Genomic DNA, 24,489 nt, shown 5'->3' on the forward strand with positions numbered 1-24,489 from the left:
CACTACCATGATGGATGTGAGTGAACTTGGGGAGTCTGCCCGCTACCTCCGCCAGGGCTACCAGGAGCAGATGAAGGTGCACACTGTCCTGTGGGATGGTAAGTGAGGGCAGAGTGGGGCACAGCTACAGAGAAGCCCTTATGGACTCAGACCAGGAGTGGGGAGGGGGGCACTCAGCTCGGGTCTGAAGGAGCACTCTGGCCTGAAAGCTTTAGCCCTGAGGATAAAATCCCAGGGAGCCTGTGTACATCACTGTATGTCTGTGAGCAAGCCTTGGTTTGCTCCTCTGTAAAATGGGACAGTATCACCCACCTCCTGGAGCTGCCGTCTGTGGCTGGAGCCTGAAGCTTCTGAGATGAGAGTGATTGGTATGTGTGCAGGCTGCCTCCACATGTCCATAAAACCTGTGCTGGAGTTATTTTTAGTGCTTTCCATAGAGCCAAAGCCTCTGTTTATCAGGGACAGGAATAAAGGCTACTATTTATGACCCAGTTTGCTCATAGGACAATAATAACAATAGGCAATGTGTATCAAGTGCTTATTGTGTGCCAGGCCCAGAGCAGATGACTTTCCATGCATCATCTCAACAACCTGGGGAGATGGAGACCAGGGCCAGGGCCAGCTTCGTGGGTGTGCAACCTCTGCAGCCACAGAGGGGCCTCATGCTCGATTTAACACTCTGTTATCACCATCTTGAAACTGTAAATAATTTCTTAACAAGAGGATCTGCATTTTAACACTGGGGCCTGCAAGTTATGGAGCTGGTCCTGACTAAGGCACTTGACTAGTAAGTGGCAGGACACCTGAGTCTGTGCCTTTAACTGCCATGAAATATGGGCTCCCTGTAGCTCTGGGGCCAGCTGACCAGGCAGGAAGAGCATAAGACAGACTTACAAGACCTGGGTTTGAGTCTTCAGTGAAATGGGGGAGGCAGAACCCACTGAGAATTAAGTGCCTGATATTGAGGGCTGCTCCATATGGGAACTAAGGACATGCCCATAATGTTTTACCTTTGAGGGACAGGCCCATAGAGAATGAGGGATTTTCCTGAGGTCACAGGGCAAATACAACAGAAGCAGGAATCTGAACCCAAGTGTGTAATCCAGGGCTGTGAGGGACTGTAACCTCAGTCAGGGAATCCTTTGAGGAGATCTCTAGGGACCCACCCAGCTCTGCCCTTCTGGGAGTCTGTGTCTGGAAGGATCTTTTCTGGGTACTCCTGCATCCTGACAGAGGGGCTCCTAGGAGGGGCACAGCTGTGTAGACACGATCTGGGAACCCCAGCCGGGTCCCCAACCCCTGGATGTGTGTCAGCCTTTCTCAAAACCCCCATGCTCTCCCCAAAACTCAGGGAAGAAGCGGGTCTGGGTACCTGATGAACAGGATGCTTACGTGGAGGCTGAGGTCAAATCCGAGGCTACTGGGGGCAGAGTCAACGTGGAGACCAAAGACCAGAAGGTTTGGCTCCCCCTTTTCCCGGAATTAGCTCCTCTGCCTTCCCGGGTGTAGCTCCTGGCCAGTGTGCTCTGGATGATGAAAGGGTGTCTGGGAGCGTACAGGAGTGAGAGGCTGAGGTCAGTTTGTTCCTGTCCACCTGTCAACCCACTATACGACCTTCCTGGCAGGTGCTGACGGTTCGTGAAGCTGAACTGCAGCCCATGAACCCGCCCCGCTTCGACTTGCTGGAGGACATGACCATGATGACGCACCTCAACGAGGCAGCCGTACTGCACAACCTGCGCCAGCGTTATGCTCGCTGGATGATCTATGTGAGCCATGGGCCGGGGAGGGGCCACGGGTGGGATGGGGCTGTGTGTGGTGGGGGCGGGGCCATAGTAGCAGGGGCGGGGCTAGGGCAAGAGGCACAGCTTGGTGGGGACAGAACGGGGGGAAGGGGCGGGGCTGTGTGCAGTGGGAGGCGGGGCTGTGTGCAGTGGGGGAGCAGGGCTAGAGGCAGGGTAGGGTGATGTCATGGGCCTGTGGAGGCGGGGCCACTGGCTGGGGCGGGGCTAGAGGTAGGGCTGGAGGTTTGGCTACGACAGTGTAGGGGCGGAGCTGCAGCAGCACAGAGGCTGGGCAATGGGGCTGTGAAGGGGCCACGGGCTGTGGGCAGGAGTAAGGGCTAGGGCGGGGCTAGGGCGGCCACAAAGGGTGTGGCATCGCACCTTAAGCAGCTCCTTGGGGGATTTTGCAAGGGTCACAGTTTTGCGAGGGCTAGAGCCTGGGGATGGGAACTTGGCCTCCAACAACCTATCTATACACTCTCTCCTCAGACATACTCGGGCCTCTTCTGTGTCACCATCAACCCCTACAAATGGCTCCCGATCTATACAGCCTCCGTGGTAGCCGCTTACAAGGGAAAGCGCCGCTCGGAGGCCCCGCCCCACATATATGCGGTGGCAGATAACGCCTACAATGACATGCTGCGCAGTAAGGGCCGCCTTGACTCCTCTCCCCCACCCGAGGCCCCTCCCCCGGCTCCAGGACCCCCTTCCCTCCACTTGCACTGCCCTCCTTTTGATGCTGCTGGACACTCTAGCATATCCTTCTGTCTCTCTGAGTGGGAGCTGGCCTGATGTCTGAAGGTCCCACCTGGTCCTTGCTGTTTCTGGCCCTGGGTGGTGGAGGGGCTGCCCCAGCGCCAAGGATACCCAAGGTGTTCCACCTGTGGCTGGTCCCTCACTTTGGCTAACTTGTCTATCTCCTCCCCTTTCTTCCAGACCGAGAGAACCAGTCCATGCTGATCACGTGAGTGTGGGGCTCTGGGGATGGGGTGGGAAATGCTGGCCATCTGGCAGGAAGAGAGTGGAACTAAAATCATTTCCCAAGGTTGAATACAAAGTGCTTAGGGCAGGGGTTTTACCGCCTGGAGTCAGTGTCCCAGGTGAAACTAAATTAGAGCATTTTCTCTGCCCCCTATTCTGGGCAGATGTGCTATGGGTGGTGGGCAGGAAGGGGGTACCAGACTGATCACCAGCCCTGATACCCTCTGTCCCTAGGGCCTGGAATCTTTTCCCACCTTGATCTTTTGGGAGTTCTGATTTTTGCTCAAGGGGAGTGGGGAGACCCCTTTCCTCCTTCTTACCGTCTCCATATTTCTGAATCTTATTTCTAATCCTTTGTTTGCTTTCACTGGTAAGTGGTAGAATTCTTACATACCAAGTTTATATCCAGCCAAGCCAATATGGACATCGTTCGTGTGTGTGTGTGTGTGTGTGTGTGTGTGTGTATATGTGTGTGTGTGTGTGTGTGCACGCAGCCTGCTGGTGAAGATCAAGACCTTTGAAACCAGAAAGACCTGTATTCAAGTTCTCACGGGTCCACTTCCTGCTGGTGTGCTTGGGCCTCTGAGTCTCATCAGAAAAGACAGAACAATCCTACTTACCTACCACACAGAGCTATAAGAGTCAGTGAGTTAATGTCTGTACCTGGCACACAGCAGAAACAGCTACATAACTTCTCTGAGCCGCATTTCCTTATCTATCAAAAGCGGATGACAATGGTGCCTGCCTGACAGGTTTCTGAGGCTTAAATGAGCCAATATAGGTAAAGCACTTGGCCCAGTGTCTGGCAGTAAGTTAGTGTTCAGTAAACAGTGGCATCATAATGTGTTTTCTCATCTCACTGGGATGGTCTATGTTCGCTTGTTTTGTAAACAATTCTGAGGGCTAATTTATCTCAGGAGTTTTGAGTTGGGGTGTGGGTCCTGAGTTGGGAGCTGGGTGTGGGGAGGGCAGAGGGGCCCTGCTTGAGAGGTAGGGTGTTGGGGGATGGGAGGAATTAGAGTAGCCAGATGGACATTGGTGACTCATGTTTGTGTCGTCCAAGGGGAGAGTCGGGGGCCGGTAAGACGGTTAACACCAAGCGGGTCATTCAGTACTTTGCCATCGTCGCTGCCCTGGGAGACGGGCTGGGCAAGAAGGCCGTAAGACTCGCCCACGCGGGCGCTGCTCCCTGCTGCTTCTGTTTTTCTTTTCTTTCTTCTCCTTTTTTTTTCTTCTTTTTTTCTTTTTAAAAAGTTGATTCCCCAGAGCCTCCAGCCCTGCCTGAGCCTCCCACCCTGGTGGCAGACTCTGGCCTGAGCAAGGCTTGACCAGCGAGGCTGTGGCCATTGTCTGTCACATTGTATGACGTGGTCCCAGGCTTGCCTCACTGTTCCCATCTGGAACACAGTGGGTGGGACCACATTGCTATTCCTAAGCATTTTATGTATTTTTTCCCTTTCATCATGACCTTCATATTTTGAAAGAGTTTACCAGGTAGGCTGCTTTTACCAAGAAGTAATTGTTTTCTTAGTTTTCATGCACCAAAGATACAGTTACCTGCTGTTAATCAAACAAGCAGGTTCAGCCAGAGACAAGGGCACTTGGCATTCCCAACAGCCAAGGTTAAGGGGCAGTTTTGCACCCCATGATTTCTTTATGGTTTTTGAAATTTTCTGAAACAATGGGGGAACCAGTTTTTTGTTTTGTTTTTGTTTTCGAGGTACAACTTTCATTCCTAGCCCCAGGGCCAGCTGTTCAGAGCTCTGTGTGTGCTCCCCTACCCCAAAATGGGTTGCCTTTTCTTTCCAGAAACCCAAGGCCTCCTCCTGCACAGCCCCTACTCCTGGTCCTGTTGAGCCTTGCGTTTGTTCTGGGACATTTTTCTTTCTTCTTTCCATTTAAAGTTTTTTTCTTTTTCTTTTTGCCTCTTCCTATTTTCCCAGTTGATTTTCTTGTGTTTTCTTTTTATTTCAGTTTTGTTTTTTTGGTGTGGTGGTGGTTGTTTTTATTGTTTTGTTTTTGCTGTTGACTTTTTGGTACTCTTTCCTCCCTCCCCCCCCACCCCATTTTCCCAACTCCCAAAGTGTCTCTGAGGATGCTACAGAAAGTCGGGTATTGGTCCAGGAACAGGAATGGAGGGCAGGGAGCTGGCAGGGATGCAGCTGGGAGGGGCGGGGGTAGGGGGCACCTGGGCAGAAAGGAGCCCTGCATTGTGGAGTTGGGGTTGGGGGGAGCTGTCAGGCAGGGGAGGTAGAGAGAAAGGCTGCCCCGCAGGGGCCATGGGTGCTGGCGCTTAAGAGCCTTATCAACTTCCCTCCCCTTGGCCCCCAAATTGACCACATCTCCAAAGAGAGCCCTGTTCAAAAGCCCTGGATATGAATGTGTGGGGTGGAGCTCGGGGGAGGGGCTCCTGCCAGTTCTCTCCTGCCTCTGTCTCCCCAGCAATACCTCAGGGGGACTTTTAAGTCTTGGGCTCCCTGGAGGTGAGTGAATAGCCACAGTCCCCTGGCATGGGACAGGTGGCATGGCACCTGTCACTCCAAAATCTATTCCTTCCTTTTTCTCCCTTTTTTCCCAGGCTGCTGGGATCCAGGGTAGGGAAGAGAAAGAAAGGGAAAAGGAGGGAAGACAAGGATGAGGCTAGGAGAGCAACGGGGGGAGGATCCCCTCCATTCAGTAAGTCCCTCTAGATGAGACATATGGGTGGCTTCGGGCATCGTGGAGAGCAGGATGCCTGGGCTCAGTGTCTGCTCTGCCCCTGACTTACTGTGCCATCTGGAGAAGATCACTTTCTTGCTCTGAGTCTTAGTTTCCTCATTTGCAAATTAGGGCTAATAATGTGCACCCGACAGGGCTATTTTGAATAATAGTTGGTGTACAACTGTACAATGAAAATGCACCTCATCACAGTACAGAGGAGTAGTGTGAAGAAGGGAAGTCATAGAGGGAGGGGAGGGGTCAGAAGGTTTGGGCAGGAAGAGGTCTCTTCCAGCCTCAGAGCATCAGGGAAGCCTTCCTAGAGGAAGGGGCATTTGAGCTGGGCTCTAAAGGGGAGTAGACTGTAGTCAGGAACCTCTAGGGCTTGGGGCAGGGTCGCTTCCTGGGGCATGGGAAATGAAGGGATATGGAGGAGGCCAGAGACAGGGCTTGGGGGGGCTGTGAATAGGAGACCCCCAGACGCAGCCCCTGCCTCAAGCCCCTGACTAGGGCCATGTTTGCTCTACTTTCTAGCATTTCTCCTTCTAACAGTCCCTGGAGGGTCGGGCATGAGGGGTCGGGGTGGGGGGGTACACATTTGGGTGACTAACGTTCACTGTCCCGCTAGCCACCCACTGCCCGCTCCTGCCTGGTGACACCTCACAGCCTCTAACTTGTCTTCCTTCTCCTCCCGGCAGTTTCTGGCCACGAAGACCAGGGTAGGTATGGGGCTGGTGTGAGTGGGAAAGGCAACAATTATGAGGTCCTGGGGACGCCCCCTCCCTCCCCTTCCCAACCAGAGGTTGTCTGGGCTGGGCCGAGACCCCGGGACCACGGGCTGACAGAGCCCTTGGCCCGCCACCACCAGGGCACCCTCGAGGATCAAATCATTGAGGCTAACCCTGCCATGGAGGCTTTTGGCAATGCCAAGACCCTGCGGAACGACAACTCTTCCCGCTTCGTGAGTGCTGCAGTGGGAGAGCCGGGTGTGGGTGGAGCCCGGTCTGTCGCGGGGAGACACAAGGTGGTGGGAGCCTTGGACGAATAGGGCAGCGCTGGCTGGGCACCCAACTGAGGCTGCTTTTCTGCCCACAGGGCAAGTTCATCCGCATCCATTTTGGTCCCTCTGGGAAGCTGGCATCCGCGGATATCGACAGCTGTGAGTCTAGGAGAGGGTGGGGGAGGGGGAGGGTGGGGAAACAGGCCCAGGCCTGAGTCTTTCCGCTCAGACAGACTGAGTGTCTGTCATCAAGTCCTTGGGGCTCCCACCTGTCCCAGGCGCTTCTCTTCACCCCCTGGCTACAGCCCAGCTCAGGCCACCTCACCTCTCACCTGGAACATTCCCCCAGCCCCCATGTAGTCTTCCATTCTCCATTCTTCTGCTGGATCTCCTTTCAGCCAGAGCGATCTTTTCTTAGAGACTAATCTGACCACATCGCATTCCTGCTTAAAAACCTTTTCCAGATCCCATCACCTTAAGATGGAGACCCAAATCTTTATTTGGCCAGTCAGGCTCCTTGTGACTGGGCCCTTCCCCTCACCCACCATCCCAGTCTTTTCTCTGGTGCTCGATAGGGCAGGCCTGTGCCCCTCCTGCCGTGGCCTCATCTCTACACCTCGAGTCCCCATTCTTCCTGGAAGCCTCCCCCAATGCCTCTCTGGGGTCATTGCCCATCCCACCTGACCCAGACCTGCTGCATAGACACCAGGTACCCAGGCTGCATGCATAGAGGGGCCCCCACGCTGACTGCTCCCCATCTTGGGGTGCATGGCCAGATGCTGATGGATAAGCATGGGCAGGTGGTGATAGGCGGGAACGTCATAATTCATGCCCCGACCGACCCATGCACAAACACACAGAGGCTCTGCTCGGTGGACACACTGACACACCAGCAGTGCTCTGGAGGAAAGGAGTGTGGTCTGTGGATGGTGGAATGAAAGCACAGATGAAAGAATAGACAAATCAAGACCCATACACAGACAGCTACGTTAATACACCCACACACAGAGACACACAGACGTACAAACATATGCATTCCCACACCGTGACACGTGTGCTGATGGAGAGACACCCTTCAGCACATGCTGGCATGTGTGCAGACACGGCACCTCGACACACACCCCGGCCCCTTGCTGACACCTCCTCCCTGCCCCTCAGCCATAGTGGGGTGACCCACTCGGGAAACTAGGCCAGCACCTCCCTTTTCCCCAGATCTCCTGGAGAAGTCAAGGGTGATCTTCCAGCTGCCTGGTGAGCGAGGCTACCACGTCTACTACCAGATCCTCTCGGGGAAGAAGCCAGAGCTGCAGGGTGAGGGCCAGAAGCAGATGGGGTGGGAATCAGAGCCCACAGGTCTGGGTGGCAGTTGGGCTGCCCAGCCCTGTCCCGGCCCCCATCAGATCAGGCCCTGGGCTACCTGTTCCCCCACTGTTCTGGGGTCTGTGACATCCCTTCTTTCCTGGAGACCCAGAGCACCTTCTATCCACCCACCCCCTTCCTGGGACTTACAGTTCTTGCTGAGCCCTCTCCTCCTCATGCTAGGAAATGGGCCCCTTAGCACCATTGCCCTGGCAAGGTTGTCTCTCCTGCTGTCCTGACACTAGAGAGGCCCCACCTAGCACCAGTGGGGAGCAATGGCTCTGTCTAGGCCCAGCTCCCCTCTCTTGCAAGCCACTCAAGGGCAGAATCTGGTCCTCGCTGGGCCGCAGCACCCAGCACAGGGTCTGGGCCATAGGGGTGGCTTGCGGAATGGCCAAAAGATGAGTGAGACATAGGGACCGAGGCTCATTTCTCAGAACTGTAAAGAAAGAGAAGCCATGGGTGTGGGAGTCGAGGAGACAAACTCAAGCTACAAAGTCTCGGGAGGGCCCTACACTCTCCTGCCGGGCTGGCTCCCAGGATCCACCACGCTGGGATGGGGAGACGGAGGAGAGCTGGGTGAACACAGCCGACCTGCCCTTCTCCGCCCCATGTACCCCAGACATGCTGCTTCTGTCTATGAACCCCTATGACTACCACTTCTGCAGCCAGGGCGTCATCACTGTGGACCACATGAATGACGGGGAGGAGCTCATGGCCACTGACGTATGTCTGTGGTGGGAGGGGAGGAAACCTGGGGGAGCAGGTCCAGTGCCCTTCACTCGGCTGAACCCTGGAGGAGCCCAGACTTCTCTGAGCCTTCCACACCCCACCCCCAGCATGCCATGGACATCCTGGGCTTCAGCGTGGATGAGAAGTGTGCCTGCTACAAGGTCGTGGGGGCCCTCCTGCACTTCGGCAACATGAAGTTCAAGCAGAAGCAGCGGGACGAGCAGGCCGAGGCCGATGGCACCGAGAGTGAGGGGCCCTGACCCTGGCCTGACCTGGTCATCCTCTTGACCCTGATCCCAGCATCCAGTCCATGACCATTAACCCTAAGCCTTGTTCACAGCCTTTGACCTCAGTCTTAACCTGGCCCTGATTGTAAACCCTGACTTCTCAATTCCAGACCCTCACCCTCCTGAGCTGTACAGTTTGCTGACCCTGAACTTAACCTCTTCCAACCTCCCTCTCATAACCCTAAGTTGAGGCCGGTAGAGCTCCCACGTACCTGTGTCCTTGGCCTCCTCCCCCTCATCTCACCCATGTGCCCTGCCAGGTGCTGACAAGGCTGCCTACCTGATGGGGGTCAGCAGTGGAGACCTCCTCAAAGGCCTTCTGCACCCCCGAGTGCGTGTGGGGAACGAGTATGTGACCAAGGGTCAGAGCGTGGAGCAGGTGAGCGGCTGGCAGGCGGGGCCCACCTGGGGACAGCTGGGGCAGTGTCCCCTCCTTGCCAGGTCCCAGAGCAGCCTCCCCGCGCCTCCAGGTGGTGTTTGCCGTGGGGGCTCTGGCCAAGGCCACCTATGACCGGCTGTTCCGGTGGCTGGTGTCACGGATCAACCAGACGCTGGACACCAAGTTGCCCCGTCAGCTCTTCATCGGCGTCCTGGACATCGCCGGTTTTGAGGTCTTTGAGGTGAGGGCAGGCCCACACCCCCAGGCTCTGTTCTCTCTGGGGTGGAGGACCATGGGGGTGGGGACAGGAGCCCTGGGTGTCTGCCTGGAGGTGGGGTGAGCTCCCGCACACCCCTGTTCTCTGTGGGTCTCCTTGTCCCGATCTACAAGGAGGTCTGCTGAGCCGGGTGCCTCCCACTATAGTTTAACAGCTTTGAACAGCTGTGTATCAACTTCACCAACGAGAAGCTGCAGCAGTTCTTCAACCAGCACATGTTTGTGCTCGAGCAGGAGGAGTACAAGCGGGAGGGCATCGACTGGGTCTTCATCGACTTCGGCCTGGACCTGCAGCCCTGCATTGACCTCATCGAGAAGGTGAGGCCCGGGGCCAGGTCACTGCAAGGAAGGGAAGGCATGGGAGCAGTGGGTGAGCAGAAATGAATGTGCACTTGTGTGTGAGCAAGCGTGTGCAAGCCTGCATGTGTGTGTGCATGTATGAGTGTGGCTGTGCACGTGTGTGTGTAACGTGTGTATGAATGGAAATGTGTGCATGTGTGTGACTAGGTGTATTGGAGATTGAGTGTGATTGTGTGTTGGTGAGCAGTGTGTGTGTGTGAGTGTGCAACCCAGCACTGTTGCAGCCACAGTTTCTTTGGACCCTCAAAACTGTCCGGAACTACAGGGCAAGGTAGGGTGCGTTTGTTTATTTGTCTATAAAACATTATATACATTTCCCTATTGTACAAAGAGTAGAAAGAAAGAAAAATCAAAGAAAAATTGAAAAATCAGGAATAAAGGAGAAAAGATGTGTCCCCCAATCCTACCACAACCTGTTTCCTCCCAGTCCTTTATCCTGGGCATCTCTTTTCTCTTAGGAACACAGACGCATTTCTCGTCCTACCTCTTCTCTGGGAGTGTATCTTGAGCATGGTGCTTTGTTGAAGAAGGCGCAGTAGTTCACGCAGCAGATAATTTTCATGCATTTCTGTAATCTCCTACTAGTGGACATTTAGGTGGTTGACAGCTTTTGCTGTTATAACAGCAATGAAAGTATTCATTTCCCCATTTTGCAGGTTAGGAAATTGAGGCTTAGAGAGGTCTAAGGGCCCCATAGCTACTAAGTGAGGAAGCCAGAATTTGAACTCAACTGCCTGTTTTGACTGTACCACGTGTGAGAGTGTGAGGCCACGGATGCCGGTTTGAGTTTGCGCACTTTTTATAAGTAAAGAGAACAACTCAGAGCTGCAAGTTGGGCAGAAAGGGCTTGGAAGCCAAACCACAAACTTTCTTTCTTAGAAGACAGGGCTCCTGGGTGCAGGTCAGTTCTTCGTCCCTCAGGGCAGATGGCTGAGGTTGGAGGGTCTGGGAAAGCTCCCAGAGGGAGGGGCTCCAGGAAATGGGGATCCAGCCCAGCCTGGATGGGCTGGCTTGATGGAGGCCCTTCAAGCTGTGCCCTGTCCCTAGCCACTGGGCATCCTGTCCATTCTGGAGGAGGAGTGTATGTTCCCCAAGGCCTCAGATGCCAGCTTCCAGGCCAAGCTCTATGATAACCACGCGGGGAAGTCGCCCAATTTCCAGCAGCCACGGCCTGACAAGAAGCGCAAATACCAGGCCCACTTTGAGGTGGTCCACTACGCGGGCGTGGTAGGTGCCTGTTGAAACCCCAGCTCTTGACCTCTCTCCTCCCTCCTCCGGGTTCCCCCACCTCGGTTCAGCCCCCGTCTGGTCTCTGGCAGGTGCCTTACAGCATCGTGGGCTGGCTGGAAAAAAACAAGGATCCACTGAATGAGACGGTGGTCCCCATCTTCCAAAAGTCGCAGAACAAGCTCTTGGCTGCTCTCTACGAGAACTATGCTGGCTCCTCCTCTAGTGAGTACAGAGGGATGAGATTCTGTAGGGGACTCACAGGGGGATGTCCCTTGGAGTGACTGGTCCCATGTCTCTCCTAGCCGAGCCCCCCAAGTCTGGGGTGAGAGAGAAGCGTAGGAAGGCAGCATCATTCCAGACGGTGTCCCAGCTACACAAGGTGAGGCCCAGTCTAGGCCTCGTGCAGGCCCTCACCCTGCCACCTCCACCCCGTCCCGGCTCCCTGCTCTGTCCCCTGCACCCTGGGCGGGCGGCCGTTAAGACTTGCAGTGATGTTTAATTCCTCTCCACGTGAACATCACAGCAAGTCTGTGCTGCTTCCCGTCCCCATGCTGCCTGGGCAGGGTTTGCGGGGGATGGGGCCGGAGCCACGGGGATTGGGTGGGGGAGTGAAGACTTTGGTGATGGTAACGGGGACCCAGTCAAACAGAAGAGGGCAAAGGGTCACAAGGAGCAGAGTGAAAGGGCAGCACTGCAGAGACACGCTTAGGCACCTACTGCGCAGTCCTTATGGGGCTCATCCACTGCGGTTTCCAATTCTGCTTCTCTGCCCTCTTGTGCTTTCTCCCCTCTCCTCACCCCCAGGAGAACCTCAACAAGCTGATGACCAACCTGCGGGCCACACAGCCCCACTTTGTCCGTTGCATTGTCCCCAATGAGAACAAGACCCCAGGTAGTCACCCCAGGGTGGGTTGGTGGCATGGGGGCACAATGGAGGGAGGGGACAGGGCAGACTGGAAGCTGGGTCTTGCCCCCTCCGCAGGGCCTGCTCAGCCTCAAAGTGAGCCCTGTGCCTGAACTCCTTGTCTTTTCTGGGGCATGAAGTTGTGTCCATTGACCTCTAATCTTTTCCTTTAACCCCCACCATGTCCAGGGATCATGGATGCCTTCTTGGTGCTACACCAGCTGCGTTGCAATGGGGTTCTGGAGGGGATCCGGATCTGCCGACAAGGATTCCCCAATAGGCTGCTTTACGCTGACTTCCGGCAACGGTGGGTGTCTCCCTGCCCCAGCCCTGGCTCCTCCCCAGCTCCAGCCTGAGGGGATGGAAGGGCACCAAGGAGGATGCAGGGGGACTGGGGAGGGGGCCAGAAGGTATCCCAGTGGGAGATGCTGATGGCTGAGACCTGGGGGTGGGCGGTGGGCTGGGGGAGAAGTGAACAGGCTCAGGGTAAATACTGGAGGTGCAGCCAACAGGCCTTGCTACTGATGAATTGGATGTGGAATAAGAAAGAAAAAGAAAAGACAAGGGTGACTTCTGGTTGTTTGGCCTGAGCAACTGGGGAGTTGGTGGTAGATTTACTGAGAAACCAAGATAGGATTTTTAAAATTTTGTGGGGAAGTAGGAGGAGAGTGGATTGAGCTCTACTTTGAACATGTCAACTTTGAAATGTCTCCAGCAGGGAATTCCCTGGCAGTCCAGTGGTTCGGACTCCGCGCTCTCACTGCTGAGCGCCTGGGCGTTCGATCCTTAGTTGGGGAACTAAAATCCCACAAGCCGCACAGCATGGCTGGAGAAAAAAGAAGTGTCTCCAGCAGATAGGAAAGCTGAGGGGGAGATGGGATTTGTTAGTCTGGAGCTCAAGGGTTGGGGGGCAGGCAGAGCTGGAGGTAGATTTGGGAGTTGAATGAGGGTTCACATGGACTAGACTTTATGTAATGGCTGGCACCAAGTGAAGGCTCAGTCCGTGCTGTTAGCTCCTCTGCCTTCCCTTTATAGGTTTGATTTTTGTCAGGCTGCAATCGTGCACAGTTCCCTCCCCCTTCAGAAGTAACTGGGGCCATCCACGCTGACCGTTATACTTGTGTGTCCATACAAGTATTGTACACATGGGTGCACACGCACATGTTCTCTTTGTTTTTCCCTGTAACTATATGTCTTGGAGATTGTTCCTTATTAATAGACATAAGTCTGCATCATCATCCTTTTTTTTTTTAAATTAAGACTTTCTTTTTTTAGAGCAGTTTTAGGTTCATAGCAAAAGTGAGGGGAAGGCACAGAGATTTCCCACAAGCCCCTGCCCCCACACGTGCACAGCCTTCCCCGTCATCAGCGCCTCCCACCAGAGCGGGACACTCGTTACAGCTGATGAGCGCGCACCGACTCATCCTAATCACCCAGAGTCCATAGTTGCCATTACAGTTGGTGTAATGGAACTTGGTGTTGTACATCCTAGGGCTTTGGATAAATGTAATGACACATGCAGCAGCATCCATTTTGTTATGGCAGTAAAATATCCCATAATCCAGTGAACCGTGCTTTGTTCATCAGTCCCTTAGTAAGGGGCCTTTTTGTGTTTCTAGGGTTTTGCCTTCACAGTGTGGTCACGACAGCCTGACCCACACAGCCCTGTACACATGTGCAAGTGTGTCCCCTTTAGAAGTGGGTGTGCCAGAACCCTTGCTCTTGTTGATTAGAATTCTCTCCCAGATGTTTCTTCAGTTTGTGATATGCTGTAACACATCACCTTCTTTACTTTTTTTGGCCTTCTGAAAAAAATGATAAATTATTAAAAATCATAAACTAAAAAATTATAAAAGTGCTGTATGCCTTCTGTAAATGCTGCAGGCTCTTAAAGAACTTAACTACTGAATGCATTTAAATGCTACCCAAGCTTTTAAAGCCGAGTATGCCCAGTCCTCCAGGGTCACAAGGCCATCCCCCGCCAGCCTGTTCAGGGGGTGCCCCTCTGGAGCCTCTGCTCCGGCCTCTGAGGGGCCAGCCTCTTCAGTCGTCGGCTCCCTGCCCAGCACCCTCCTCTCCAACCCTTCCCCGCTCCCCCAGGTACCGCATCCTGAACCCCAGTGCCATCCCGGACGACACCTTCATGGACAGCAGGAAGGCCACAGAGAAGCTGCTGGCCTCGCTGAACATCGACCACACCCAGTACCAGTTTGGCCATACCAAGGTCAGGGCACAAGGGAATTAGGGCGCTGGACCGGATGTGGGCAGTCACACTGCAGGGGTCACGCAGGCGACTGAGGGTTACACCTACCGCCCACACCCCAGGTGTTCTTCAAGGCTGGGCTTCTAGGCGTCTTGGAGGAGCTTCGTGACCAGTGTCTGGCCAAGGTCCTGACACTGCTGCAGGCACGGAGCCGGGGCCGTCTCATGCGCCTCGAGTACCAGCGCCTGCTTGGAGGCAGGTAGGTGTGGGAAGGGGGTGGGGGTGATGCAGGGGTACAGCCACTGTCCCCCAGCTCGCAGAACCCTCTGAACCCAGACTCTCTGAACCCTGTCATACCGTCCTGTGGGTCAGATTTCACCGTGTGGCTGCCTGCGTGCCTCCCAAGGGGCAAGGCTGTGGTTTGTGCCACGCAGCCCCCAGCTACCACTTCCTCACCTCAGAAGTTGGGGTAAGAGAACCTGCCTGTACTCCAGGCCATCCCAGAGTGTGGCCCGGAGTAGTAATAAGGGCATCTAGTGTTTCCCAAGACTCTTAAGTGCCAAGCCCTGGGCAAGATACTTTATTTGAAGTTATCTCGGTTAAAGTACAGGACAGTCCTGAGAGGTAGGTGCCATGATCGTGTCTGTTCACTAGAGGGGGTGTCTGAGCAGAGGGAGCCTGTCTGCTGGCTTGTGGCGGGAGGTGGGAGGCTGGGATGTGAGCCCAGGCAGTCTGACCTTATATAAGAGCCCAGTGGCTTAACCGCCCCTGGTGTCTTCAGGACACTTGCAGGGGCCATTCAGGGCTCTTGAGCTCCCACCCCGGGGGCAGACCTGTGTGACCTTTGGCCTCACCCTCAAGTTCGCCTGTAAAGCAGAGGATTAGGACCTACTTGAGAGGCTGTTGGGAAGGTTAACGAGGTCCCACGCTGAAGTGCTCAGTGCAATGTCCGGCCCAGGGTAGGTGCTCAGGGAGCATCGGGGCTGTCATTATGAAGGGGCGGCACTGAACCTGCTGGCCACCTGTGGCTGCCCCTCCCCAGGGATGCCCTGTTCACCATCCAGTGGAACATCCGCGCCTTCAACGCCGTCAAGAACTGGTCATGGATGAAGCTATTTTTCAAGATGAAGCCACTACTACGCTCGGCGCAGGCTGAGGCGGAGCTGGCGGCCCTGCGGGCAGAGCTGCGGGGGCTGCGAGGGGCACTGGCCACCGCCGAGGCCAAGTGCCAGGAGCTGGAGGAGACGCACGTCAGCGTCACCCAGGAGAAGAATGACCTGGCCCTGCAGCTGCAGGCAGTGAGTAGGGGAGGAGCAGGGTTTCCTTCTGCGACTTGGTGCCCCCTGGCCCCCAGCCCCCTCAGAGAACCCCAGGCCGCTCCGAGGAAATACCATAACCAGATCCCCGGCCAGGGCGGACCTGGCGTGCTCTGGGTGCTCAGGCCTCACCCGGGTCTTTCTTCCTATTCCGGAGGCTCATGGGCTTGTGCCCGTGTGCAGCCTCCCACGTTCCCAACCTCCCCACCCAGTCTATGCATGTGTCCTAATGCTCCCACGCCTTGTGTCCCCGTGGCTTCCTGCAAAGCTACAGTGTAGCCCCATCTCCCCAACTCTCCCCTCCTCTCCATCCCCGAGACAGCCGCATGCTCCCTTCTCTGGTTAAGGGCCACGGGAACCCAGGCAGCAGGTAACAGTAACAACCAGAGGGTAGAGATCAAGGGTCCGGATCCTCACCAAGTCCACAGAGCCATTCCCTCCTTCAGCAAATACTTTGAGTGTCAGGCCCCATGGAAGCTCTGGATATACATCGGTGGGAGAACAGACAGGCCTGTGCTCACAAACTCACCTGCTAGAGCAGGAGACGTTATGCAGCCAGGTAGTGAGGAAACAGTGATGGCAGAGAACCTGAGCCCTCCATGGCCGTGCAGGGCTCTCCCCCCCACTCAGCCCCATGTGGGCAGAGCTGGCAGTCGGCTTCTCTGCTAGAGCCCTTGTTTGGGCCTTGCTCTGGGTTGCCCCCAGCCTGTCTAATGTTCCCCTCTTGCTGCCCCGTCCATCCCTCTACCTGAGCCCTTATCCCACCACACTTGAACGCCTTCAGGGCCAAGAGCAGGTCTTCGGTATTCCTTGGTCCCGGAGCCCAACTGAGCGTGTGTCCAGCCTCTGCACGGACAAATGAACTTGCTTTCCGGGGCCTGGCCTGGTGTCCCTGAGCTGCCTTGACCCTGCCCCATTCCCCGTGTCCCCCTCCAGGAGCAGGAAAACCTGGTGGATGCCGAGGAGCGCTGCCACTTGCTCATCAAGTCCAAGGTGCAGCTGGAGGCGAAGGTGAAGGAGCTGAGCGAGCGGCTGGAGGACGAGGAGGAGGTGAATGCTGACCTGGCTGCCCGCCGGCGCAAGCTGGAAGATGAGTGCACAGAGCTCAAGAAGGACACTGATGACCTGGAGCTGACGCTGGCCAAGGCCGAGAAGGAGAAGCAAGCCACGGAGAGTAAGGTGTGAGCCGGGCCGGCTGTGGCCCTGGGCAGGTGTCTTCCTCTCTGTGGGCCTCAGTTTCCTCATCTGTCAAATGCTGCTGTTAATAGCAGCACTTCCCTCATTAGGGCGGGTGAGGATTCAGCGCGTAACTAGCCTGTGCTGGCGCTCGCCACAGGGCCTCGCCCGCAGTAGGTACTCAGCAAATGCTAGTGATTGTCATCCACCAGCTCCATGTCCCCCGGGTGCCTTCCCTCACTGAACCCTCCCAAGAGCCCAGGTGGTTCAAAGACTCGGGGTATTGACTCCCTCATACAGGAGGGGAAAGTGGGGCTCAGCAGGGTAAGCCGCTTACTCGGGTTCTCACAGGTGCTCCCCGAGGAAGGCAGGACTAGGAAACAGCTGCTTAAACACCTGTGCATCCCCAAAATAGCTGGTGTCTGTTGATCTCTCACTCTGGGCCGGACACTGTGCACAGGGCTTTGTGAGCATTTGCTCATTAATCCCTCGAGGAGGATGCTATAATCACCCCTTAAGGGTGAAGAAGTTGAGGCTCAGAATGAAGTGACTCGCCCGAGGTTCCCTGGCTCGAAGGGGACGGTTGCTGTGACATGGTGTGGCGGCCGCTCAGACCAGAGTGCGGGGGAGGCATCCCCGTGGTGACCCTGGCCCTGACTCAGGTGAAGAACCTGACGGAGGAGATGGTGGCGCTGGACGAGTCAGTGGCCCGGCTGACGAAGGAGAAGAAGGCCTTGCAGGAGGCCCACCAGCAGGCCCTGGGCGACCTGCAGGCTGAGGAGGACCGTGTGAGCGCGCTGGCCAAGGCCAAGGCCCGCCTGGAGCAGCAGGTGGAAGACGTAAGTCGGGGCCACGGCAGAGGCTGTGTGGTGGGGCCAGGACAGCCGGGACGGTGCGGAGCCCACCCACCCTGTCCTGCCCACAGCTGGAGTGCTGCCTGGAGCAAGAGAAAAAGCTGCGCATGGACATGGAGCGGGCCAAACGCAAGCTCGAGGGTGACCTGAAACTGACGCAGGAGTCAGTGACGGATGCTGCCCAGGACAAGCAGCAGCTGGAGGAGAAGCTCCAGAAGTAGGCGTGGGGCGGGGGGGGGGGGGGCGGGCTCAGCCCCGACCTCCTGGCCACAGGGGGCTTCCTGAACCTGCACCCCGCTTCTCAACCCCCTGGACTCTAGTCGGTTCTGCATCACAGCAGAGGTTGAACCCTAGGGTGTAGGGGGTCACCAAGGGCCAGGATCTAGGGCTGGGGCTTGAGAGGGAACACAGGGATGAGGTCACTTAGGGCTGCTCCGGGTGAGGTGCCTCAGTCAGCGAGTGTGCTGGGGGCGGGTACGGAGGGGCCCCAGGCAGGTGGATGGGAGTTAGGCCCTGGGCCGGCTCATGCCCACCCTGTGACCTCCAGAAAGGACTCCGAGCTGAGTCAGCTGAACCTTCGAGTGGAGGACGAGCAGCTCCTTGGGGCCCAGCTGCAGAAGAAGATCAGGGAGCTGCAGGTGTGCGGGGGACGGGGGTGGGCGGAAACCCGGGTCGGAGGCCCTCGGAGGTGACACTGCCGCCTGTGCATCCCCAGTCTCGGGCGGAGGCGCTGGAAGAGGAGCTGGAGGCCGAGCGGTCGGCCCGGGCCCGCGTGGAGAAGCAGCGGGCAGAAGCAGCCCGGGAGCTGGCGGAGCTGAGCGAGCGGCTGGAGGAGGTGGGCGGCGTGTCCGCGGGGCAGCGCGAGGGCTGCCGGAAGCACGAGGCCGAGCTGGGGCGGCTGAGGCGGGAACTGGAGGAGGTGGCCCTGCGGCACGAGGCCACAGTGGCTGCGCTGCGGCGCAAGCAGGCGGAGAGCGCGGCCGAGCTGGGCGAGCAGGCGGACAGTCTGCAACGGGCGCGACAGAAGCTGGAAAAGGAGAAGAGCGAGCTCCGCATGGAGGTGGACGATCTGGGCGCCAGCGTGGAGACTCTGGCCCGCGGCAAGGTGTCTGCCTCCTTCCTGATCCCGACCTCTGACCCGACTCTAGCAGCCTATCCTGACTGAACCCCTTCTGACTCCAGCAGCTGACCCCTGACCACCCGCTGCCAATCTGACTCCATACTAGTCCTGGCCCTACACCCGATTGGGACCCCTGACCCATTCACCTGACACCCAGCCTGAACCCCACACCAGTCCTGACCTCAAACCCTACCTCCTAAACTCTGTGCCCTGACTCCAGGGGATTTTTGACCCAGTATCCAATTCCAACTTCTCAGTCCTTGACCTCTGAATTCTGACCTCATACCTGTCCTGACTCTGTTCCTGTCCTTAATCCCAGCACCCAACCCTGACCCCTGACCTTTGTACCACCTAAGCTTGACAGCTGACCTCTGACCAGTGTCCCCGGCCGACTTCAGACTCTCGTATCCTAACCTCACCTTGACCCACCGGCCTTGGGACTAGTACAGCCCTGTCTCACTTCTGACACTCATCTCTTAAGCCATAGTCCAGCAATAGAATCTCTGACCCTGAATGTGGGGTTCTGTTCTCCCTTTGATTCCTGGGCACGTGTCTAGCCTGCTAGGTCCCGACTCCGGGTCCCCATCTCTGACTGGCAGCCCTAGATCCTGCCCTGTGAGTCACAAGCCTTTTCTGATCCCTGACCCCGGATCCCAGGCCAGTGCAGAGAAGCTGTGCCGGGCCTATGAGGATCAGCTGAGCGAGGCCAAGATCAAGGTGCAGGAGCTGCAGCGGCAACTGGCAGATGCCAGCACCCAGCAGGGGCGGCTACAAGCCGAGAGTGGTGAGGCCGGGGGCTTGGCTGGGCCACAGCGGGGCTCGGTGCTGCCCCTCACCCACCTGACCTGCCGGCTCTCCCCTTGGCCTGCAGGGAAGCTGAGCCGACTGCTAGAGGAGAAGGAGTCTCTGATTAGCCAGCTGAGTCGTGGGAAGGCCTTGGCCACCCAGAGCCTGGAGGAACTGCGGCGGCAGCTGGAGGAGGAGAGCAAGGTGGGCCAGCCGTTAGCTGCCACAGAGCAGGCGGCGTGGGCACAGGGCCACTGGCCCGGCCCGATGCTGAGGTCACTGGGCTCTCTGCAGGCCAAGAGCACGCTGGCCCATGCCGTGCAGGCTTCGCGGCATGACTGTGACCTCCTGCGGGAGCAGCACGAGGAGGAGGCCGAAGCCCAGGCCGAGCTGCAGCGGCTGCTGTCCAAGGCCAACGCCGAGGTGGCCCAGTGGAGGAGCAAGTACGAGGCAGATGCCATCCAGAGGACCGAGGAACTGGAGGAGGCCAAGTGAGTGCCTTGCGGGCCAGGCCGTCACCACACAGGGACGGCGCCTGCGCCTCGAGCTGTCAGGGGTGAGGGGAGATGCAGGGCTCAGCTACGCATCCAGATCCTGTCTGCTCCCGTGGCCTAGAAAGAAGCTGGCACTGCGGCTGCAGGAGGCAGAGGCGGGGGTGGAGGCCGCTCATGCCAAATGCTCGTCGCTGGAGAAGGCCAAGCTGCGGCTGCAGACGGAGTCGGAGGACGTGACCCTGGAGCTGGAGCGGGCGACCTCAGCGGCCACGGCGCTGGACAAGAAGCAGCGGCACTTGGAGCGGGCGCTGGAGGAGCGGCGGCGGCAGGAGGAGGAGATGCAGCGGGAGCTGGAGGCGGCCCAGAGGGAGGCCCGCAGCCTGGGCACGGAGCTCTTCCGGCTGAGGCACAGCCACGAGGAGGCTCTCGAGGCCCTGGAGATGCTCAGGCGGGAGAACAAGAACCTGCAGGGTACGACCCACCCCAGGGTCAGAGCCGCTCTGGGGTCACTGGGAGTCCCTCAGGGTCACACAGGGTGACGCGGTTGGAGCATGAGCCGTGGGGTGGCCCCTCAGTGCCCTGTCCACTCTGCAGAGGAGGTCAGTGACCTCACAGACCAGGTCAGCCTCAGCGGGAAGAGCATCCAGGAGCTGGAGAAAGCCAAGAAGGCACTGGAAGGGGAGAAGAGCGAGCTCCAAGCTGCGCTGGAGGAGGCCGAGGTCAGGGGCGGGGTGGACACTGACCCGCTGCTCCCTGGCCTCCCCTCTCAACACACACGGCCCCACCACCATACTATCTGCTCTGTATCCCCAGGGGGCCCTGGAGCTGGAGGAGACCAAGACTCTGCGGACCCAGCTGGAGCTTTCCCAGGTCAAGGCTGAGGTGGACCGGAAACTGGTGGAGAAAGATGAGGAGGGCGCTGACCTGAGGTGCGGGGCCGGGCTGTCCCTCCTCCCCGGGCTGACAGCCTCTCCCATCCCAACCACCTGAGAGCAGAAGGGCAGGTGATGTTGGCTGAGCCCCACTGTGCGGGGGACTGGCACAGACACCTAATGCCCCCATACCCATGACCCTCTCAGGTGGGGACTATCGTCCACAGTTTGGAGGTGAACCTCGGAGAGGCCAGAGGACTTGCCCAAGGTTACACAGTGCGGGTAGAGCCAGAGTTCAGTCCCTGTCTGTCTGCTCTGGGGCCTCACTCTTGCCTGTGAAATTGCTCTGATGGGCAACAGGCAGGCAGACACAAGGGGCTTGAAACCGGGGAGAGATCAGTCACTTATTCCCCAACTGGCTTCACGTCTCCAGTGTTCCCTGCGTGTCTGTAAGCAAGTCCCTCGCAGGCCACGACTCCTCCTTTCATCCCTCCTAACTACAGGCGCAACCACCAGCGGGCAGTGGAGTCCCTGCAGGCCTCCTTGGATGCAGAGACTCGGGCCCGCAACGAGGCGCTACGGCTCAAGAAGAAGATGGAGGGCGATCTCAACGACCTGGAGCTGCAGCTGGGCCACGCCACCCGCCAGGCCACGGAGGCACAGGCCGCCACGCGGCTGCTGCAGGCCCAACTCAAGGAGGAGCAGGCGGGGCGGGATGAGGAGCAGCGGCTGGCGGCCGAGCTCCACGAGCAGGCACAGGCCCTGGAGCGGCGGGCCGCCCTGCTGGCCGCGGAGCTGGAAGAGCTGCGGGCCGCCCTGGAGCAGGCCGAGCGCAGCCGGCGGCTGGCGGAACAGGAGCTGCTGGAGGCCACCGAGCGCCTCAGCCTCCTGCATTCGCAGGTGAGGACGGGGGTCACAGGGATGCACGGGGCGGGGGCCTGAAGGCCGACTCTAAAGCCCTGCCCCCCTCAGAACACAGGCCTCCTGAGCCAGAAGAAGAAGTTAGAGGTGGATTTGGCCCAGCTGAGCGGGGAGGCGGAGGAGGCTGCCCAGGAAAGGCGGGAAGCCGAGGAAAAGGCCAAGAAGGCCATCACCGACGTGAGGCTGGGCCGGGACCGTGGGGGCCCCGAGCAGAGCCCGAAGGGACTTTGACCCCCGACCACCCACGCCACCTCCTCCCGCACAGGCAGCCATGATGGCAGAGGAGCTGCAAAAGGAGCAGGACACGAGCACACACCTGGAACAGATGAAGAAGAGTCTGGAGCAGACGGTGCGGGAGCTGCAGGCCCGGCTTGAGGAGGCAGAACAAGCCGCCCTCCGTGGCGGGAAGAAGCAGGTGCAGAAGCTGGAGGCCAAGGTGTGTGCGGCCCTCCCAGTCCCTTGCCCTGCAGGGTGGGCCACCCGAGGGCAGGCTGAGGGCACCAGGCCCACTGGCTGGCTGCTCGCAGGTGCGGGAGCTGGAGGCCGAGCTCGACGCAGAACAGAAGCAGCACGCCGAGGCCCTCAAGGGGGTGCGGAAACACGAGCGCCGGGTCAAGGAGCTCGCGTACCAGGTGGGTGACCAGCTCCACCTAGGGGGGCAGCCCTGGAGCTGGCCTGGTTTGGGAAAGACCTGAATCCCCTTTGCTGCCCAGGCCGAGGAGGACAGGAAGAACCTGGCTCGCATGCAGGACCTGGTGGACAAGCTGCAGAGCAAGGTCAAGAGCTACAAACGTCAGTGTGAAGAGGCGGTGAGTGCACGGGGGTCTGAGGATGCCTGTGGTCACCCAACTTCTACAGCTGGCCCCAGGCTCTGCAGCCAGGTGGGATGCCAGCAGCCGGTCAGGCCTGCTCCATCGCTGGGCCGTGGATTCCCCCGTGTTGGCTTAGTGTGTAGGTTGGGACAGTGACCCCACTGCCCAGCGAGAAGACACGTTTCTAACAGCTCCGGCAAGACGTGAGACCTAGCTCTGTCTCTGAAGGGACTGCATGCGCCATCCCCTTCCAGCCAGGTCTGGCACACGGGCACCTCTGGAAGGAGTGGCTCCCCCCGCCCCGCTTCCTGCTGTGGGTACTGGCAAGGGGGGGAGGAGGGCCGCAGGCAGTGGTGGTGGAGCAGAGGTGAGGACCCGGAGAAGCCAGCCCCTTCTGGGGGTGCTGACCCTTTCAGTGACCAAAGGGTGAGCGGGCCTGCCTGTGCCCCCAGGAGCAGCAGGCCAACACTAACTTGGCCAAGTATCGCAAGGCCCAGCACGAGCTGGATGACGCAGAGGAGCGGGCGGACATGGCAGAAACCCAGGCCAACAAGCTGCGGGCGCGGACCCGGGACGCCCTGGGCCCCAAGGTGAGGAGTGGTGTGGGGCACCCACCCTGCCCTCCGCGTGGGGGGCAGCTCACCCAGGCACCCCTCTCCCCTTAGCACAAGGAGTGACACCTGAGCCCTGGGCTCTGAAGAGGGACACCTGCTGTTTGCCCCACCCTGATCCTCTCCTCTCTTCATCCCTGCTGGAGCCTCGCCACCCCAGGCTCTGCTACACCCTGAATAAACGCCACGTCTGCAGCTCCTACCGGGTTCCTTCTCATTCTTTGGGGTTCAGGAGGGGAGGGGAGCACGTGGTCTCATGGACAAAAGTCAGGTCCACATCAGTCATTTAAAATAAATTCTTTAATAGTCTCCATTTAATTGGTTTATTTGTTGTTAATAAATTGGCAACACACGGAGGGGCCGAGGGTATGCTCCCAGGCAGGCTCCTGCGCGGGGTGGGCTCAGGCAGGAGATACTGCCCTGGAGCGGGGGGCCCGGGCACAGCCTCCCTGTGCTCCAAGGGATGGAAAGAGAAGGCCCCTCCCACTTCTGGGGGAACCCATGAACAGCGGCCAATGAGCAAACAGAACCAGAGGAGCTAAAGGAAAACAAGGGAGGGAGGAAGGGAGGGACAGATGGGCAGGCTTGGGGGAAGGTAGCGTTCTCTGGTGTCCCCCACCCCTGCCCAAGGGCTCAGAAGCCTTTGCCTGGGTCCAAAGGCCAGGGCAAGCTTGGCTCACAGATTGGGGGAGGGTGCCCTTATCTCCCTCCCCACCCCAGGACTGACAGCCAAGAGACCGGGCAGGAGCTCAGACAGAGCTATTTTTAAAAGTCCCCTTACCTCTGGGTGGGCCGGGACCCCAGGGTTCTGAAGGAAGGGTGGGCACAGTGTCCCTGTCCTCGTCATGGAGATCTTGAGGGAACTGAGGCTCCCCAATGACCCGGGGCCCTCAGACCCAGGGGCCAAGGGCTTCTAGACGCTCCCTCCCACCAAGCCTGTACCTGAAGACCTGGGGCAGGCGGAGAGCAGCAGGGAGGCGTGGGGTGGGGGACAGGACGGGACAGGGCAGGGCGTGAGGCACACGTACCCGCGCTCACCCGCGCTGGCCCAGGCCCAGCAGCCTCCCAAGGCCTGGCCCAAGATCACTCCTCGGTGAAGTCCCTGTCTATGTCCATGTAGGGCTCCTCGATGTAGCTGACAAGGGCAGAGGGTGACTGGCGGTCCGGGTTCAACAGGATGGACACTGTCTCTTTCCAGTATGAGAAGCTGATGCAGGAGCTCTGGGCAAAGAGAGAGGGGCTGGGCGGGCGCCTGGGGGACCCCGGTCGAGCCCAGCACCCCGTGGGGAGGGCCTTGGTAAGGGGACAAAGAGCTGCCTGCCACAGGGTCCAGGC

The 24,489-nt window shown here is 58.2% G+C and overlaps 2 protein-coding genes across 3 annotated transcripts in view; one reads left to right on the top strand and one right to left on the bottom strand.

Annotated features, from left to right (window-relative positions):
• Window positions 1-5: 5 nt before the first annotated feature.
• Window positions 6-23,982, top strand: MYH7B (myosin heavy chain 7B). The gene is made up of 39 exons (XM_089896783.1): window positions 6-98; window positions 1,626-1,769; window positions 2,274-2,430; window positions 2,721-2,748; window positions 3,829-3,925; window positions 6,161-6,181; window positions 6,331-6,423; window positions 6,558-6,621; window positions 7,675-7,773; window positions 8,444-8,547; window positions 8,661-8,799; window positions 9,101-9,219; window positions 9,311-9,460; window positions 9,643-9,813; window positions 10,903-11,082; window positions 11,175-11,307; window positions 11,388-11,464; window positions 11,890-11,977; window positions 12,179-12,296; window positions 14,090-14,213; window positions 14,315-14,451; window positions 15,235-15,490; window positions 16,445-16,687; window positions 17,347-17,523; window positions 17,610-17,755; window positions 18,086-18,176; window positions 18,254-18,643; window positions 19,316-19,442; window positions 19,530-19,935; window positions 20,060-20,409; window positions 20,533-20,657; window positions 20,752-20,867; window positions 21,314-21,710; window positions 21,783-21,908; window positions 21,997-22,167; window positions 22,259-22,363; window positions 22,445-22,540; window positions 22,996-23,133; window positions 23,209-23,982. The coding sequence occupies exons 1-39, from the start codon at window positions 96-98 to the stop codon at window positions 23,218-23,220; spliced, it is 5,718 nt and encodes a 1,905-aa protein (XP_089752909.1). The 5' UTR covers window positions 6-95; the 3' UTR covers window positions 23,221-23,982.
• The window catches only part of TRPC4AP (transient receptor potential cation channel subfamily C member 4 associated protein), a 78,128-nt gene continuing 77,078 nt past the window's right edge, over window positions 23,440-24,489 (bottom strand). For both annotated transcript variants that reach the window (XM_030762928.2, XM_022592595.3), the window contains exon 19: window positions 23,440-24,375. In XM_030762928.2, coding sequence (XP_030618788.2) covers window positions 24,238-24,375 — 138 coding nt within the window. In that variant the 3' untranslated portion in view covers window positions 23,440-24,237. The remainder of the gene's footprint in view (window positions 24,376-24,489) is intronic.

The sequence above is a fragment of the Delphinapterus leucas genome, chromosome 15 (assembly GCF_059928025.1).
Source record: "Delphinapterus leucas isolate spDelLeu-1000000601 "Yukka" chromosome 15, BTC_Dleu_Yukka2, whole genome shotgun sequence".
Lineage (NCBI taxonomy): Eukaryota > Metazoa > Chordata > Mammalia > Artiodactyla > Monodontidae > Delphinapterus > Delphinapterus leucas.